The 21,021-nt window shown below is 35.4% G+C and overlaps 1 protein-coding gene across 2 annotated transcripts in view; it reads right to left on the reverse strand.

Annotated features, from left to right (window-relative positions):
- LOC125254480 (thrombospondin type-1 domain-containing protein 4-like) overlaps positions 1-21,021 on the reverse strand; it is a 40,444-nt gene that overhangs the window by 8,612 nt on the left and 10,811 nt on the right. For both annotated transcript variants that reach the window (XM_048169104.1, XM_048169105.1), the window contains 5 exons: positions 9,191-9,395; positions 2,047-2,222; positions 832-931; positions 520-714; positions 262-391 (listed from right to left, as the gene is read on the reverse strand). In XM_048169104.1, the coding sequence (XP_048025061.1) occupies positions 262-391; positions 520-714; positions 832-931; positions 2,047-2,222; positions 9,191-9,395 (806 nt within the window). The remainder of the gene's footprint in view (positions 1-261; positions 392-519; positions 715-831; positions 932-2,046; positions 2,223-9,190; positions 9,396-21,021) is intronic.

Here is a 21,021-nt window from a genome sequence, read left to right on the forward strand (position 1 = left end):
ATATATCATCATATCGCCCAGCTCTAAAACTCGCTCTATGTTAAAGCACTACAGACAACAAACAGTATGACTCGACGCTGCATTTACACCACTGGATGTCAGTATAAGGCTGACACACAACTTCATTTGCTGCAGGTTCTTCAAATCCGGCCCTGATCAAACTAACCTGAACCAGACAATCAAGTCTTCTAGATCACTAGAACACTATCTGGAGCTAAACTACATTTGCAGAACACACACAAAGAAGAAAAGGAGACTCACAAAGCAGGACAGGGCTGGACGTTGCACGGCTCCTCCTGGGCGCTGGGTTTGGTGCTGCTGTCGCACAGACCGGTCGGCACGTGTGCGTGAGTGACCCGATGGACGCAGACGAACACTGAGTATCTGCTACCTGCACACGAGATCAACAAACCAAATTTATCACAAAATGCGCCTCTCATGCAGCAGATTTCCTTCTTAAGACTGACTGAATGAATCATTTTACAGTGTTTCTGCCTTCAGTCATGATGTGTTTCTGACCTTTGCCACAGGAGGCGCTGCAGTCTGTGCTGCCGCTGAGCTTCCAGTTATACTCTCTGAATCTGGTCGAAGGCGGAGCTGCAGGAAGCTGATTATCCGGGATGGGAGGGGGATGCTTGACCCCTGACCCCTCATGACCCTCCAGGGTCGACTTGCCGTTTGCATCAGAATCTGTCTGACCGTTCACAACATTTACTGTGGAGCAACACGAGATACAGTAAACTGAATGCTGTCATTTTCACATGGTCAATACATAATAGGGAAAAAAGGCAACAGAAAAGTGTCCCGTTAGGATCTGCTGGATGGACTCACCGTCCAGTTGGTTCTCTTCAGGACGCTGAGCATCGACAGCGTTCTCTGACGGCATGATGAACTCATAATGGACGCCTGGATTGGGCTGCTGGTAGATCATCTGAGACGAGACAAACATCAGTAATGATTAGAATCCACTGGCAGCTGCAGTCTTCCTGCGGATCGAGGATGAACTGGATCACACGGCATCAATGTGAGACGTTTAAACGTCCGGAAGATCTTCAGCATGATCACACAACTTTCAGTTTCTTGTCATGTTTGAGAAGCTTAAACTTCAGTGTCTCAATGAGGCGAGTGAACTGACACTGCTTATGATGTTCCTCATTTAAAATAATCTGCAAAAATCTGCTAAATAAATATATATGTAAAAATGCTCCAATAATAAGTCACTTATGTAAAAAGTGTCTGCTAAATTAATACATTTATAATAATAATACTATTCATAATAATAATAATAAATTACAGTATTAATACATTTATAATAATATTAATAATGGTAATAATAAAATATAGTATTAATATATTTATAATAATATTAATACAATAATTATAATAAATTATAATATTAATATATTAATGTATTTACAATTGTATTAATAATATTGATACAATAATAATAAAATAATTAAATTAATATAATAATAAAAATGAATTAATAAAATTAATACTTTTAACAATTAATTAATACATTAATAAATGTAATTTATGAATTACATATAAAATATAATAAATAATTTATATATTACATATAAATATAAACTAAAAATTAATATATAAATATAATTAATAAAAGTAATTAATAAAATGTAATAATATATTTACAATAATATGAACAGTAATAATAAAATATTTCAATTAATAAAATTTATATATTAAATAAATAAATAATGCATTAATATATGTAATAATTAATAATTAATTAATAATTCATGTTTAATTTAATTGATTAAAATAATTAAATAAAAACTAATTAAGTTATAATAATATTAACACAACACCAATAGTAATAATAATAATAAATTATAATATAAATATATTGATGATAATATTAGTGTAATTATAATAATTAAATAACTCAGGATTATATTACATAATTATATTGATATTAAACATTAATAATTCATTATTATATTGCAATAACATAATGTTGGGTTCCAAAAATGTGTTACAATAAAAGTGGTAACAATAGATATCAAGTTTTGATGCGTCACTCACATAAACATCCAGGATTTCATTGGTCGGCCCCTCGGCCAGGAAAGACTCTCCCGCGGTGCTGCTGATCTCATTGGGCCGTCGGTACGTGAACATTGTTCCCACTCCCTCATACATTCCTGGACGGTCGATGGCCCAGTTTCCATTAATAATGGATCGGCCAGACCGACTGAGCAGAGCTGCACACACACACACACACACACACAGTAGCTGGTCAGAGTTATTGTTGCTGACAGAGAACTTCAGCCGCTAACGGAGCTTCTAACACACTCTGACATGCAAATAAAACTCAAGCCTTCAGTGACCTGAGGCCATCGGCCGGCTCATCTTTGCTCTGAGCGTTTGTGTGGGAAGTTTATTGAATCCTGTGGCTCATAAATCAGGAGAGGGAAAAACGGACACTGTGAGAAAAGAATTTTCCATCCTCCACTGAGTTTGTCATTGAATAAAGCGCAGTTAATCCTGACATCTGATCTTCAGCAACAACCACGGCAGACACATAAACCGTGTTCAGCTACTGGAAACAAGCAGCAAAACCATCACAGACCTGACGGCTGAATTAGAAGCTGAGCTGAAGGCGGAATGATGGAGAGAGTGTTTATGCGCGCAGCCGCAGGCGCAGGAAGGAGGCCGTGAAACCGCTGAGCAGCAGCGTGGCGCTCATTACAGCCATGACGAGAAAAACTCAATCTGTGGCTCACTTCTATCTCAGCGTCAGTCTATCATGCTGTCTGGGACTTTAACTAACAGACCTGCACTTACAGAGAGACAGAAATACACGTTAAGACGTTTTCCGGAGTCTGAGCTGGGTTGTAATTTAACACGTTTTTTTACAAGCGCATGTTTAAAGTGCTCTGTAACTATTTTGACTTTTTAAGACACATTTGGAGCTTTACAAAATGCTTTTTTTCCCATAAAAGTAAATGCATGAAGCCACAAAATCACAGACAACCAGAACATAGTTATCGTGATAATTGCTATAGTTATCGTTAAAGTTATCATTACAGTTTCAGTTGTTGTTATCGTTATAGTTATCGTTATAGCTTTCGGTATAATTTTCATTATAGTTTTTGTTGTAGTTTTTGATATCGTTATAGTAATCAGTATACTTCAATTATAGTTATTATAGTTATTGTTATAGTTACAGTTTTCGTTATAGTTATCGCCAAGTTATTATTTTTATAGTTATTGTATTCAATATAGTTACTGTTATAGATATCATTATATTTTTGTTAGTTTTATTTATAGTTATCTTTATAATTATCACTATAGAAATTGCTATAGTTATTGTTAATTATATTTATCGTTATAATAATCACTATATTTATCGTTATAGTTATCATTATAGTTTTAGCTGTTGTGATAAAGTTATCGTTAGAGATTTCGTTATAGTCATTGTTATAATTATTATAGTTATTGTTATAGTAATCGCTATAGTTATCGTCATTATTATATTTTTCATTATAGTTTTAGTTGTAGTTATAGTTAGCAGCATTTTTTTTGTTACCATTATAGTTATCAGTATAGTTTTCGTTGAAGTTATCAGTTTTAGATATCGTTATAGTTATCAGTATAGTTATTGCAATAGTTTGTTTTCGTTAAAGTTTTAGTAATAGTTATCATTATAGTTATCGCTATAGTTATTATTAGTTATTGTAATCAATATAGTTAGTTATACTTTTATTGTTACGTTCACCGTCTCGTCCAGGTTGTTTGACTGTCACGTGTTCCTTTGTGTTTTGCTCCCGCCACTCATTATTCACCATGGACACTGATTTCATCCCCAGCTGTTTCTAGTTAGTGTGTGTACTTAAGTTCCTCCCTGTCTTCAGTCTAGCGTCCGGTATTGTTGTATGTTACGTGTTTCTACGTGTATCCTGACTGCTTTATGTAATTAAACTACGTTATTGTTCCTACTCCTGTCTTCCTCGTCTTCTCTGGGGATACCACCGTAACATTTATTTTTTGTTATAGTTTTATTTATAGTTATCGTTATAATTATCGTTATAGTTATCGCTATAGTTATTGTTATTGTAATCAATATAGTTAGTTATACTTATATTTTTTGTAATAGTTTTATTTATAGTTATTGTTATAATTATCGTTATAGTTATCGCTATAGTTATTGTTAGTTATTGTAATCAATATAGTTAGTTATACTTATATATTTTGTTATAGTTTTATTTATAGTTATCGTTATAATGATCGTTATAGTTATCGCTATAGTTATTGTTAGTTATTATAGTTATCATTTCAATAATCACAATATTTATGGTTATCGTTATCATTATAGTTTTAGCTGTTGTGATAAAGTTATCGTTAGAGATTTCGTTATAGTCATTGTTACAATTATTATAGTTATTGTTATAGTAATCGCTATAGTTATCGTCATTATTATATTTTTCATTATAGTTTTAGTTGTAGTTATAGTTATCAGCATAGTTTTATTGTTATCATTATAGTGATCAGTATAGTTTTCGTTGAAGTTATCAGTTTTAGATATCGTTATAGTTATCAGTATATTTATTGCAATAGTTCGTTTTCGTTATAGTTTTAGTAATAGTTATCATTATAGTTATCGCTATAGTTATTATTAGTTATTGTAATCAATATAGTTAGTTATACTTATATATTTTGTTATAGTTTTATTTATAGTTATCGTTATAATTATCGTTATAGTTATCGCTTTAGTTATTGTTAGTATTTATAGCTATCATTTCAATAATCACAATATTTATTGTTATAGTTATCATTATAGTTTTAGATAGTTATCGTTAGAGTTTTCGTTATAGTTATCGCTACAGTCATTGTTATTTTAATCGATATAGTTACTATTATAGTTATCATTATATTTTTTGTTATATTTTTAGTTATAGTTATTATTATAGTTATCAGTATAGTTATCACTATAGTTATTGTTATAGTTAACGCTATAGTTATTATTACAATTATTATTGTTATTGTTATAATAATCGCTATATTTATCATTATAGTTATCGTTATAGTTTTAGCTGTTGTGATAAAGTTATCGTTAGAGATTTCGTTATAGTCATTGTTATAATTATTATAGTTATTGTTATAGTAATCGCTATAGTTATCGTCATTATTATATTTTTTCATTATAGTTTTAGTTGTAGTTATAGTTAGCAGCATTTTTTTTGTTATCAGTATAGTTTTCGTTGAAGTTATCAGTTTTAGATATCGTTATAGTTATCAGTATAGTTATTGCAATAGTTCGTTTTCGTTATTAGTTTTAGTAATAGTTATCATTATAGTTATCGCTATAGTTATTATTAGTTATTGTAATCAATATAGTTAGTTATACTTATATATTTTGTTATAGTTTTATTTATAGTTATCGTTATAATTATCGTTATAGTTATCGCTATAGTTATTGTTAGTTATTATAGTTATCATTTCCATAATCACAATATTTATTGTTATAGTTATCATTATAGTTTTAGATAGTTATCATTATAGTTTTCGTTATAGTTATCATTATAGTTATCGCTATAGTCATTGTTATTTTAATCGATATAGTTACTGTTATAGTTATCATTATATTTTTTGTTATATTTTTAGTTATAGTCATTATTATAGTTATCAGTATAGTTATCACTATAGTTATTGTTATAGTTAACGCTATAGTTATTATTACAATTATTATTGTTATTGTTATAATAATCGCTATATTTATCATTATAGTTATCATTATAGTTTTAGCTGTTGTGATAAAGTTATCGTTAGAGATTTCGTTATAGTCATTGTTACAATTATTATAGTTATTGTTATAGTAATCGCTATAGTTATCGTCATTATTATATTTTTCATTATAGTTTTAGTTGTAGTTATAGTTATCAGCATAGTTTTATTGTTATCATTATAGTGATCAGTATAGTTTTCGTTGAAGTTATCAGTTTTAGATATCGTTATAGTTATCAGTATAGTTATTGCAATAGTTCGTTTTCGTTATTAGTTTTAGTAATAGTTATCATTATAGTTATCGCTATAGTTATTATTAGTTATTGTAATCAATATAGTTAGTTATACTTATATATTTTGTTATAGTTTTATTTATAGTTATCGTTATAATTATCGTTATAGTTATCGCTATAGTTATTGTTAGTTATTATAGTTATCATTTCAATAATCACAATATTTATTGTTATAGTTATCATTATAGTTTTAGATAGTTATCGTTAGAGTTTTCGTTATAGTTATCGCTACAGTCATTCTTATTTTAATCGATATAGTTACTATTATAGTTATCATTATATTTTTTGTTATATTTTTAGTTATAGTTATTATTATAGTTATCAGTATAGTTATCACTATAGTTATTGTTATAGTTAACGCTATAGTTATTATTACAATTATTATTGTTATTGTTATAATAATCGCTATATTTATCATTATAGTTATTGTTATAGTTTTAGCTGTTGTGATAAAGTTATCGTTAGAGATTTCGTTATAGTCATTGTTATAATTATTATAGTTATTGTTATAGTAATCGCTATAGTTATCGTCATTATTATATTTTTCATTATAGTTTTAGTTGTAGTTATAGTTAGCAGCATTTTTTTTGTTACCATTATAGTTATCAGTATAGTTTTCGTTGAAGTTATCAGTTTTAGATATCGTTATAGTTATCAGTATAGTTATTGCAATAGTTTGTTTTCGTTAAAGTTTTAGTAATAGTTATCATTATAGTTATCGCTATAGTTATTATTAGTTATTGTAATCAATATAGTTAGTTATACTTTTATTGTTACGTTCACCGTCTCGTCCAGGTTGTTTGACTGTCACGTGTTCCTTTGTGTTTTGCTCCCGCCACTCATTATTCACCATGGACACTGATTTCATCCCCAGCTGTTTCTAGTTAGTGTGTGTACTTAAGTTCCTCCCTGTCTTCAGTCTAGCGTCCGGTATTGTTGTATGTTACGTGTTTCTACGTGTATCCTGACTGCTTTATGTAATTAAACTACGTTATTGTTCCTACTCCTGTCTTCCTCGTCTTCTCTGGGGATACCACCGTAACATTTATTTTTTGTTATAGTTTTATTTATAGTTATCGTTATAATTATCGTTATAGTTATCGCTATAGTTATTGTTATTGTAATCAATATAGTTAGTTATACTTATATTTTTTGTTATAGTTTTATTTATAGTTATAGTTATAATTATCATTATAGTTATCGCTATAGTTATTGTTAGTTATTGTAATCAATATAGTTAGTTATACTTATATTTTTTGTAATAGTTTTATTTATAGTTATTGTTATAATTATCGTTATAGTTATCGCTATAGTTATTGTTAGTTATTGTAATCAATATAGTTAGTTATACTTATATATTTTGTTATAGTTTTATTTATAGTTATCGTTATAATGATCGTTATAGTTATCGCTATAGTTATTGTTAGTTATTATAGTTATAATTTCAATAATCACAATATTTATGGTTATAGTTATCATTATAGTTTTAGCTGTTGTGATAAAGTTATCGTTAGAGATTTCGTTATAGTCATTGTTACAATTATTATAGTTATTGTTATAGTAATCGCTATAGTTATCGTCATTATTATATTTTTCATTATAGTTTTAGTTGTAGTTATAGTTATCAGCATAGTTTTATTGTTATCATTATAGTGATCAGTATAGTTTTCGTTGAAGTTATCAGTTTTAGATATCGTTATAGTTATCAGTATATTTATTGCAATAGTTCGTTTTCGTTATAGTTTTAGTAATAGTTATCATTATAGTTATCGCTATAGTTATTATTAGTTATTGTAATCAATATAGTTAGTTATACTTATATATTTTGTTATAGTTTTATTTATAGTTATCGTTATAATTATCGTTATAGTTATCGCTTTAGTTATTGTTAGTTATTATAGTTATCATTTCAATAATCACAATATTTATTGTTATAGTTATCATTATAGTTTTAGATAGTTATCGTTAGAGTTTTCGTTATAGTTATCGCTACAGTCATTGTTATTTTAATCGATATAGTTACTATTATAGTTATTATATTTTTTGTTATATTTTTAGTTATAGTTATTATTATAGTTATCAGTATAGTTATCACTATAGTTATTGTTATAGTTAACGCTATAGTTATTATTACAATTATTATTGTTATTGTTATAATAATCGCTATATTTATCATTATAGTTATCGTTATAGTTTTAGCTGTTGTGATAAAGTTATCGTTAGAGATTTCGTTATAGTCATTGTTATAATTATTATAGTTATTGTTATAGTAATCGCTATAGTTATCGTCATTATTATATTTTTCATTATAGTTTTAGTTGTAGTTATAGTTAGCAGCATTTTTTTTGTTATCAGTATAGTTTTCATTGAAATTATCAGTTTTAGATATCGTTATAGTTATCAGTATAGTTATTGCAATAGTTCGTTTTCGTTATAGTTTTAGTAATAGTTATCATTATAGTTATCGCTATAGTTATTATTAGTTATTGTAATCAATATAGTTAGTTATATATTTTGTTATAGTTTTATTTATAGTTATCGTTATAATTATCGTTATAGTTATCGCTATAGTTATTGTTAGTTATTATAGTTATCATTTCCATAATCACAATATTTATTGTTATAGTTATCATTATAGTTTTAGATAGTTATCGTTATAGTTTTCGTTATAGTTATCATTATAGTTATCGCTATAGTCATTGTTATTTTAATCGATATAGTTACTGTTATAGTTATCATTATATTTTTTCTTATATTTTTAGTTATAGTTATTATTATAGTTATCAGTATAGTTATCACTATAGTTATTGTTATAGTTAACGCTATAGTTATTATTACAATTATTATTGTTATTGTAATAATAATCGCTATATTTATCATTATTGTTTTCATCATAGTTTTAGTTGTAGTTATCGTTAGTTTTTGTTAGTTTAAGTTATTGTTATAGATAACAGTATAGTTTTCATTATAGTTATTACAGTTATCGCTATAGTCATTGTTATAGTAATTGTAGTTATTGTTATAGTAATTGCTATAGTTATCGTTTTAGTTATTATATTTTTTACTATAGTTTTAGTTATAGTTATCATTATAGTTATTGCTATAGTGATCATTATAGTTATCGTTCTTGCAGTGAACTGGCATTTACTCACCCAGATAGTTCCTGCTCTTCACCATCTCCGTGACGTTTATTTTTGTGGCTCCTGGCGGAATCTCCACGATCTTGTGGTAGCCTACTTTGGACAGGCTGTGTTGAAACAGGCCCGAGACGAGCTTACATGCGCTGTTGTCCCCTCCGCACACGCCGCATTTATCAGGCACCTTTCCAGAACCCAAGAGGTCATCGCAGCCGGCGCTCTGCACAGAGAAACAAAGCAGACGTCAATGACCTCTAATAAACACACGCACACATGTGACCTCTGCTGCACTAAGGTCAGTAGCATGTGTGTAAGACACAGGTGGAGACCTGCAGTGATGAAGATGTTGTCATGTGATCAGTTTACTTGGCTAATGGTTTAAACAGCTTGACCTTTTCTGAAAACTGTACGTCTGTTTTCATGATGCAACAGTGATGTGGGCGGAAACGACCGTTAATCAGACATCAGCGCTGGAGATGGGGAATATATTTTTCTTTTCAGCGCTCCATAAATCCAGGGTTTAGTGAACAGGTGCAGAAAGACGGGAGTGAAAAGACAGAAAACGACAGGAGAGGAACAAATGAGGAAAAAAGAAAGAGTTTGGAGACCGTGACCCTGTGGGAGGTACAGACACAAACACCCATAATCCCTTGCTGAAGCCAGAGCCAGTGGTCATCTCAGCATCTGACCTGCTGTCAAACCCCATCCAGCTCTCCAGAACAACGGCCATCCTGTCCAGACCGCAGCGTCCTGCTAGTGCCAGACTCATCATTACAGATTCACATTCAAAGAATTCACACACAAAACACACAGCGGTCAGTGGAGACTGGAGAAAAAAAGGGTTTGTCAATAATAAGTGATTATTCTTGGTCTGAATGCAAATATAGTTATCGTTATAGTTATCGTTTTAGTTATTGTTATTCTTGGACTGGACGCAAATATAGTTATAGTTATCGTTATAGTTATTCATGGTGTGGGCGCAAATATAGTTATCGTTATAGTTATTCTTGGTCTGGATGCAAATATAGTTATCATTATAGTTATCGTTATAGTTATCGCTATAGTTATCATTATTCTTGGTCTAGATGCAAATATAGTTATCGTTATAGTTATCGTTTTAGTTATTGTTATTCTTGGACTGGACGCAAATATAATTATAGTTATCGTTATAGTTATTTATGGTGTGGGCGCAAATATAGTTATCGTTATAGGTATTCTTGGTCTGGATGCAAATATAGTTATCATTATAGTTATCGTTATAGTTATCGCTATAGTTATTGTTATTCTTGGTCTGGATGCAAATATAGTTATCGTTACTGTTATTATTCTTGGTCTGGGCGCAAATATAATTATCGTTATAGTTATTCTTAGTCTGGAAGCAAATATAGTTATCGTTATAGTTATTGTTATTCTTGGACTGGATGCAAATATAGTTATCATTATAGTTATCGCTATAGTTATTGTTATTCTTGGTCTGGATGCAAATATAGTTATCGTTACTGTTATTATTCTTGGTCTGGGCGCAAATATAATTATCGTTATAGTTATTCTTAGTCTGGAAGCAAATATAGTTATCGTTACTGTTATTATTCTTGGTCTGGGCGCAAATATAATTATCGTTATAGTTATTCTTAGTCTGGAAGCAAATATAGTTATCGTTATAGTTATTGTTATTCTTGGACTGGATGCAAATATAGTTATCGTTATAGTCATTGTTATTCTTTGTCTGGGCGCAAATATAGTTATCGTTATAGTTATTGTTATAGTTATCGCTATAGTTATTGTTATTCTTGGACTGGACGCAAATATAGTTATCGTTATAGTTATCATTCTTGGTCCGAATGCAAATATAGTTATCGTTATAGTTATTGTTATTCTTGGACTGGACGCAAATATAGTTATAGTTATCGTTATAGTTATTATTGGTCTGGACGCAAATATAGTTATCGTTATGGTTGTAGTTACCATTCTTGGTCTGAACGTAAATATAGCTACTATTATAGTTATATTTATCATTATAGATATAGTTATCATTCTTGGTCTAGATACAAATATAGTTATCGGTATAGTTATCGTTATAGTTATTGTTATTCTTGGACTGGACACAAATATAGTTATAGTTATTATTGGTCTGGGCGCAAATATAGTTATTGTTATAGTTATCATTCTTGGTCTCATCATTATATTTATTGTTTGAGTTATCATTATTGTTATTATCATTATTGCAATAGTTATCATTATAACATCCATTTAGTCTGACCAAAAACCCTTCGGACACAAAATACAAATGATGGTAATGACATTCAGACATGTAAGTAGGAATTTCCCAGGAGGACCTGAAGGAAGCATCAGACCTGAATCCAGGTCATGTCGTTCCCAGAGCTGTTCTCTCTGTCTCTCTCTGTAGGACATCCGGCCTGTTTGGCACCCGGAGAAACACCAAAACACGGATTTCAACATTCCTAAAATTCCCTTCAGACTCACTGCTGAACGACAGCTGATGGTGTTTTGGTGATTTTTAGTGGATATATGAAGCAGATTCTCCTCTAGTTCCCACCACAGGTGGAGCTCTTCACATCAGCTTCTGCTCTGAGATGATAGTGAAGATTAGAGAATGTCTTTCTGCATGTAAACATCATCCACTTCCATTATGCAGAAATGCTGCGGGTCAAACAGATGCAGCGCTGCAGACATGACAGCTGGACGCATGACGGCCCTGAAACACCAAACCTCTAGAGTTTCAGACTGAATGTAAATGTGACGGGATCAGCGTCTAGTCTGATATGTAATATCCTCTCTGAAGTCCATCTACAGTAAAAGCTCTTTGAACCGACTGGGCGGCTCGGGTTTGTGGTTCACCAGCGAGAATGAAGCTGGCAGCGGGAAAGACGCAGTCGGACTGACCCGACGGCTACGGTTACAGGCGGCCTGGGATATTTTACACTCCATAATGGGCGAATTCAAACAAAAGCACCTTCACACAGAAAGAACACACACATTTGTGCAAAACGAAGGCCCTCGATGAATCACACGCTCTCTGAAATCATTCTGAATTTATTGATGTTTCAACCCCTCGACTGAACCATCACAATTATTATGGGAGATTCAAACAAAGCAGCTCTTTGTAGTGTGTGTGTGTGTGTGTGTGTGAGATCAACATTCTCACATTCACCTGGACCTTGTTTATACTGCAAATTCACATTCTAACTTCTGTAATAAATAAATGCAGTTGTTAGTGTCCTAAAGTCTTCTTTCTGCAGTCATGTAATAAATACAATCAGATGAAATACGACATCTGCTGTGCTGAGCCTCCTCTTCTCTGAACCGACTGCACGAGTTCCCACGATGCACTGGGCTGCAGGAGCCAGGAGCTTATGGACAGGTTGGAAGCCTTTCAATCGACACTTTCCATCCAGCACAGCGTTTCCCTCACAGAGCCAACAAATAGACACGAGGAGCTCGCAGATCACTTTATCTGGCGACGGCCGTGAAACATCACAGTGTGTGTCGGCCATTTATGAAAGCAATAATCGAGAACGGTGATATCATGGCATCATTATAAATTCAGTTCATTATGACTGAGGCATGAAGAGGTACAATATAATTACGCATTGATCTGAAATTTACTAACCCTCTTTTTAGGCCAAAAAAGTTTACATTTAGAATTTCATTTCATCGGAATGAAACTTTTGTGGCACATAAACAAATGGTACACATGATTAAAAACAGGCTTTATATGGCTTTAAAAACACTTGTGGTCAAAATGACAGACAGAAAAATGAAGGTTTACATAATACATGGTTACACCATGGTATTATATTCAATTTTCATTATTTCTCCCACTAGATAGCACTAACCTGCCTTCCATGCATTGGATTTTTAATACCTTTACTCGGTTTTTAATTTAATTATTGAATTTATTGAAAATATTATGAATTATTTGTTCTAATATTTGTAGTTTTAAATATGTCAGGTTTTCAGTTTCACAGACTCTTATTTTGACATTCTGTTTTGTTTCTGTTTGTCCCTGTTTCCCTGCTCTGTTTAGTTTCAGCTTCATTGGTTACTGATTTTGTCCTCGTTTGTCTCCATTGTTACCTATTAGTTTCAGTTTTTCATGTTTAGTTCTCATTTATGCTTAAGCCCAAAGTATACTTATATCATTTTTGCAGTATTTAGTTTATCCACAAGGTGGCAACTGTGCCCTGGCGGCGTTGATTCACAAGGTAGTCAAAGAAAAATTGCATAAACGAAACAGACCGGAACGCATGCAAGCTACAGCGACGATAGAGGCCTACATAGACAAGAGATTGTGTGAAAAAACTAACATTTAATAAAAACAATATAGACATTTAAAAAAAATAAATAAATAAAAAAATGACAAAAACAACAAAATTACTAAAACTAATCCTAACCAAACTTAAAAATATAGCTGCAAGCAGCATTTATCGGGGTTCAAGTGTATTAAGATCTTTATGTCATCTATGGTGTTAGGGTCTAGGCCAACATGAAAGCATTTAGGATTTATAGACTTTTGGGTATGTTTGGAGATAGCCATTTTCTTAATGATCCTGTTATGGCTATCCAAATGTTAAAAATCAACAGTTTTTGATAATTATTGACCTAAAAAAAATCTAGAGAATTGTACTGCAGTGGGTTTGAGGTTGAGTGAAATACCTAGGACCTTAAGGCAAAGTTATAGAGATTGAGGACATTCAACATATGCTATGAATATAGTTTATGTGTGATACCCGGTGGCTGATTTCTTTCATACTTCACACAGACCGCTAGAGTCAAGAGTCAAACAGGCCCACCAAGTTTCGTTTTGATTGGCCTCCGTTAACCTGGTCTAACAGGTTCTCAAATTTCATAGGCCAATGGCAGCCATGTTTTTTGAGAGTCCTCATAGACATTCATGGCACCTTCGACCAAAACACTGCATGCCCATTTTCAAGTCAATCGGACTAACGATTGCGTAGTTATTAGCCATTTTCATGTATTTTCCTGTTATAGCGCCACCAAGTGGACAATCACTTTAACATCATCAACAGTGCATGCAAATTTTCAAATCAATCAGTGTAGATATAGTGGTTTTCATGTTTTTTTTCTATTACAGTGCCACCAAGTGGCCAAACGCTACAATTTTTTTACTGTGACCTCAGACTGAGCTTGTACACACGTGTCCCATGTTTGGTGAAAATATCTCATTGCGATCAAGAGATATAACCATTTTAGTAAAAGTCAACTGCCTACTTCAAACATTTTGGCATCCTGTTGCGAACCTGAATCACTAATCGAGATTCTTTTGATAACTTTTTGCCATGAGTGTTTCTAGATGATGCATGTCAAGTTTTGCACAAACTGCACAAATAGCCGTTTTCTACGACAAACGGTCTAAGAGTTATGAGCAGTTTTGCATTGTTGATCACTGTAGCGCCCCCTATTGACCGATTTGGATGAGTCTGGGTATCTGAGTAGCAGGCAAGACTACTACCATCTGAACAAGTTTCACATTTCTAGGTGCTACACGCTTGAACCCCTAAATATAAAAAAGTATTTAGACACTACAGCTCATATAACACTCATATCTGTGTCTGTGGAAACCGACAGCACGTCACGGAGACTATATATGATTAGAACATATATAAAGAATATTTCACAGCAGCACTCCAGTCTAAACAGACTGTGTCTGTAATTGTCTGTGTGTCTGACAGCGAGACACATTCCTGCAAGAGTTCATGTGGACCCCATGTGGAGGACGAGAGCAGCAGCATGTGTCCTCCAAACGCAGAAATGCACTGTGGGGCTTTTAAAAGTGTAACCGCAGGCTCATAATGGGCAAGATAACAGCCACTGTTTTACCACGGTTAACTCCAGCAGTGGAGCCACTTTAATTACCTTCAGACTCAGTAAACAGCTGACAACCGGTCTGCGACGCAAAAATACATCCACAACACGCAAAGACAGAAGAACAAACGTAAAAACGTTCAGTATGTTTGACATCAGTGTGAGCATAAGAATAAGAGATCATGATATTCACCTGTTAACAGAAATATAGGATGTTAAAGACATAAATCCTGCATTGGCTGTGATTTACGGCTCATCTGAGCGCTGGCATCAGCACGAGGGAAACGTCCGTCTGTCTGCGGAAACGAGCACTGAGGTCGAGGTTATGAGTGTAAACACACAGCGGCTGGCCGTAAAGCACACTGAAATAGCCAGCGGTGGCACTGGGTTTCTCACAGCTGGCACAAAAACACGGCACTGAACCGCTGTGATGGCTCTCCTTCTTTCATCTCTCAGGATCCTGTTATTAAAAAAGCATGGCGATGACATTTAAACAGCCTCTGCGGTGTCGTATCTGCAGCTTTTGACATGTTAATGATGGGAGGGGAAGTACTGTAGGAAGTGAACGTGGCCTCAGAAAACATCTGTGCGGATTATTCACACCCAAGCAGACAGAATCCCTCTCAAGGACACTCTTTAAACACATACTGTGCTAATGAACAGCTAAAAGCTGGATGATGCATAAAAGCTTCATCCGAAGTAGAGTGGAGCGATTTATACCACAAAATGAGTTTTTTTGTTGGAAATTCAGTGAAAAATGCTTCGTTTTAAATAATCATGTGATCATGCCTGTTTAATTCAGTGAATATACTTTACAAATGAAAGGTGATTCATATATAATTACACAGCAAAATCCCCAGAATTAAATCAATTCTGCGCAGAGTACATTTGGTCCCTCTCTAAATTGTGTTAAAGTAACAGTGAAGCAGAGATAACATTAATGAGATAATTCATTAAGTGATCATTGAGCATTAGTGATGAACACCTGCTGTTAACAAGCAGAATCACTGAAGAAAAGAGAAACACAAAAACTACAACTGACTTTAACTCTGTTTCATTGTTACTTTAACACTATTTAGAGAGGGACCATATGTACTCTAAGCAGAGTTGATTTGACTGTGGGGATTTTGCTGTGTACTTTGTATTTTTATTGATGGATCCTGATGGACTCGAGTCAAAAGATCAGATGATTCATATCAAATGAATGAATCAGAGTGAATACAGATTCAATACTTCAAAACTTCTTCAAAGCTCATAAAACAGATTCAGACTGTAAATTCTGATTGGATGTGAAGTGTTCATCTGTTTTGCACATTTATTTTAATCAAAATTAATGTGGTCTAAAACATCTGTGCCTAACAAACACCTCTTAAAACAATCTGAATAATATTTTTGCATAATATTTAAATCTTTAGTGCTCAGCCCTAAAAAAAGACTGATAATAGTCCAGCTCAAACAAGGTAAAACGATCTTAAAGAGAAAGATCTTTAAAAAAAAAAAAAAAAAAAAAATCCATGTTTGTATAAATGTAAATGTAGGAAGTAAATTCCCTGAGAGACTCCCAGAAAGCAGAGTTTCTCTGAAACTCTGCAGCACACGGACAGACGTCTGTCATCACAACAAACATGAAAACACACAGACCTGCGACCACGGCTTCCCCAGGACACGCATCTGCAGACAGACGAGCAGCAGCGGAGCGACAGCAGACAGCATCATGACACACACACACACAAAGACGGTGTGTCGTCCTCCCGGAGCACAGATCACATGAGCCGCTGCGGCTCCTGTGCAGCCAGTGTCTCTCTGAGCGACACACACATGTGAAAGCTGAGCTGCTGGAGGAGGAGGAACAGTGGAGAGGGAGAGAGAGAGAGAGAGAGAGAGAGAGAGAGAGACTGGGAGATGAAGTGGGAAGTTTTAGGATATCGGACAGAAACACACAACATATGAAACCAGCTGCATGTACATGTCCAAAAATATAGCTCATAATCAGAGCTCAATTACAAATCAGTTTTTAGACTTTTAATTGAAACCCTTTAACACACATTCATTCACATCAGTCGACCTCTGGTGAACACACCTGAATGACCTGTGAGTGTGTTTGAGTGTGTGTCATATTCTGAAGAGGTTTGGGACGCACAGAAAACATCTCCTGTGTACATCTGGGAAACTGATCACAGCACAGACACTGAGCAGTCGGAACGCTTCTGCGTGTGCCTGTGGAAGATAAAGGCCACTCGCCATGACTTTAACAGGCAGGATGAGATCGCTGACCTCCGCTTCTCCTGAGACGCTTCTGTAAACCGTCAACACCCTGGCAACCACACAGGACATCCTATCAACAACCCTGGCAACCACTCAGAACACCTTAAAAACTCACAAAGACGCCCAGACAACCACCCAGAACACCTTAACAAGCACACAGCAACACCATGACAACAACCCAGAACACCCTAGCAACACCCTGGCAACCACTCAGAACACCTTAACCGCATAGCAACACCCATCCACAACACCCAAGTAAACCTATAGCAAAACTATTGCAACCACCCAGAACACCCTAGCAACAACCCTGACAACCACACAGAATACCTTAAAAACTCACAGCGACACCCAGACAACCACTCAGAACACCTTAACAACCACACAGCAACACCATGACAACAACCCAGAACACCCTAGCAACACCCTGGCAACCACTCAGAACACCCTAAAAACTCACAGCGACACCCAGACAATCACTCAGAACACCGTGACAACCACCCAGAACACCATAGCAACACCCTGGCAACCACTCAGAAAACCCTAACAACCACGCAGCAACATCATGATAACCACCCAGAACACCCTAGCAACACCCTGGCAACCACTCAGAACATCCTAACCGCATAGCAACACCTATCCACAACACCCAAGTAAACCTATAGCAAAACTATTCCAACCAGAACACCCTAGCAACAACCCTGGCAACCACACAGAATACCTTAAAAACTCACAGCGACACCCAGACAACCACTCAGAACACCTTAACAACCACACAGCAACACCATGACAACAACCCAGAACACCCTAGCAACACCCTGGCAACCACTCAGAACACCCTAAAAACTCACAGCGACACCCAGACAATCACTCAGAACACCGTGACAACCACCCAGAACACCATAGCAACACCCTGACAACCACTCAGAAAACCCTAACAACCACGCAGCAACATCATGATAACCACCCAGAACACCCTAGCAACACCCTGGCAACCACTCAGAACATCCTAACCGCATAGCAACACCCATCCACAACACCCAAGTAAACCTACAGCAAAACTATTCCAACCACCCAGAACACCCTAGCAACAACCCTGGCAACCACTCAAAACACTCTAACCGCATAGCAACACCCTGGCAACCATCCACAACACCCTAGCAAAACTCTGGCAACCACTCAGAACATCCTAACAACCAAACAGCAACACCGTGACAACCACCCAGAACATCTTAGCAAAACCCTGACAAGCACTTAGTACACCCTAACCACAAAGCAACACCCTGGCAAACTCATAACAACACTATGGCAACCACCCAGAACACCCAAGGCAACACCATGGCAATCAACCAGTACACACTAGAAAGTCAGCAACCACTCATAACACCTTATCAACCACATAGCAACACCCTTTAACCCAACCAGAACACCCTAGAAATGGCATAGCAACACCCAGGCAATCATCCACAACACCCTAGCAACCCCATAACAACATCCTGGCAACCACCCAGAACACCCTAACAACACCCTGGCAACCACTCAGGACATCTCATAGAAATCTCATAGCAACACCCTGGCAACCATCCACAACACCCTAGAAACCCCACAGAAGCACCCTGGCAACCCCCAGAACACCTGACTCAGAAATCCTAGTCTCATTGCAATAGCCTGCCTGACAATCACCCAGAACACCCTAGCAACACCCTGGCAGCCACTCAGTACACCCTAACTGCAAAGCAACACCCTGGCAACCATCCACAACACCCTAGCAAACCCATAGAAACACAATGGCAACCACCCAGAACACCCTAGCTGCACCCTGACAACCACTCAGAACACCCTTAAAACCACAGAGCAACATCCTAGTAACCATATAGCATCGACCTGGAAACACTCTAGCAGCTATACAACAATGCAATTAAAATCCACTCAGAAAACCTCAGAAGCACAGAGCAGAAAAACACCACGCTCTCTTCTGAAACTGTCACAGTTCAAGAGGAAATGCTTGCGGCATCATTTTAATTTCAAATGCGTGAAACTAGATTCCCATCATTATACTGTGTAAACCTACAGCGAGCAGCACAGTGATAAATACAGCTGAATGTGAGAAGCAGGCGTTGACGGGCGGAACTAACAGCGTGTTGAAATCACATTATGTTTTCCCGCCGCAGACAGACTCCGGGTTCACATCGGCCCTTGGAGATGCGCTTTCAGACCCCTGATATCTCACACACTTCATCACCAGGAGCTCCACACTCCACAGAAACACTAACACCACCATCCACAAACACACTGCAAATCAGGGCTAGAAAAAGGTGAAGACAATTTTTAACAAAACATTAGTAAAAGGAGGAGCATAAGCTGCTGAAAATGTGTTCACTTCAAATTAAACCAAATGCTGCAGCTTCTGTATATTTTAAGTGATGTTTCCAACAAGCTACTTCTCATGTCTGTCTGAAAGCACATGAGATTTATACAGAAGCTCATTTCCACCACAGAATAAAAGAATAAAAAAGGTGAATGCAACTTTTCTCACAATTCTGACCATGTTTAGACTTTTAGAAAAAAAGTCAAAATTGTGAGATAAAAAGTAACAATTACCTTTTTTATTTTGTAGCGGAAACAAGCTTTCACAGATTTATACTTTTATTGCTTTTAGAAATACATTAGCAGGACCCAGTTTGAGCTGCTGGTTCTCTGCTCTCTCTGCTCATGCCGGGTTTTTTCCGGTGGGATTCCCTGCAGTGCTCCATCTCATTCACCGATGCTGTCGCACACAGACCCTCACAGATCCATAATTCACCATATTCACGTTAATGCATTTGGCAGATGCTTTTATCCAAAGAGTCTTACATTGTATTAAAGGTATGTATTATATCAGTTCATGCATTTCCTGGGAATCAAACCTACTGCTGTTGCCATGATCTGCAGAAGCACTGACCACTAAACAATCAAGTCAATAATATTGATACAGCACTTTTCACTATGCACATTGCTTCAATGCAGCTTTACAGAAAAATAATATTGCAGTATTGTCTTAAATTCTAAAAGGTCCTCATTTACAGCACCCTCGCAACCATCCAGAAAACACTAGCCAAGCAACACCCTGGCAACCACCCACAACACCCTAGCTAAGCAACACCCTGGCAACCATCCAGAACATACAACACCCTAGAAACAGCCTGGCAACCATCCAGAATATTCTGGCAGCATCCTGCCAACCACCCACAACACCCTAGCAATCACCCACAACCCACTAGCAACCACATAGCAACACCATGGAAACCACCCAGACACCCTAGATGTACCCTGGCAACCATCTAGAAAACCATAGGCAAGCAACACCTTGGCAACCACCCACAATACCCTAGGAACCACATATCAACACCGTTGCAACCACCCAGAACACCCTAGCAATACCCTGGAAACCACCCACAATACCCTAGCAACCACATAGCAACACCATGGAAACCACTCAGAACATCCTAGCAACACACTGGCAACCATCCAGAACATATAATACCATAGAAACAGCCTGGCAACCACCCAGAACATTTTGGCAACACCATGGATGAGCAGATGGCAACACCATGGCAACCACCCAAAACACCCTAACAACCACATAGAAACACCATGGCAACCACCCACAACACCCTACCCTGGCAACCATCCAGAACATACAGAATCCTAGAAACAGCCTGGCAACCACCCAGAACATCTTGGCAACACCATGGCAA

Source organism: Megalobrama amblycephala, linkage group LG19 (genome assembly GCF_018812025.1).
Source record: "Megalobrama amblycephala isolate DHTTF-2021 linkage group LG19, ASM1881202v1, whole genome shotgun sequence".
Classification (NCBI taxonomy): Eukaryota; Metazoa; Chordata; class Actinopteri; order Cypriniformes; family Xenocyprididae; genus Megalobrama; species Megalobrama amblycephala.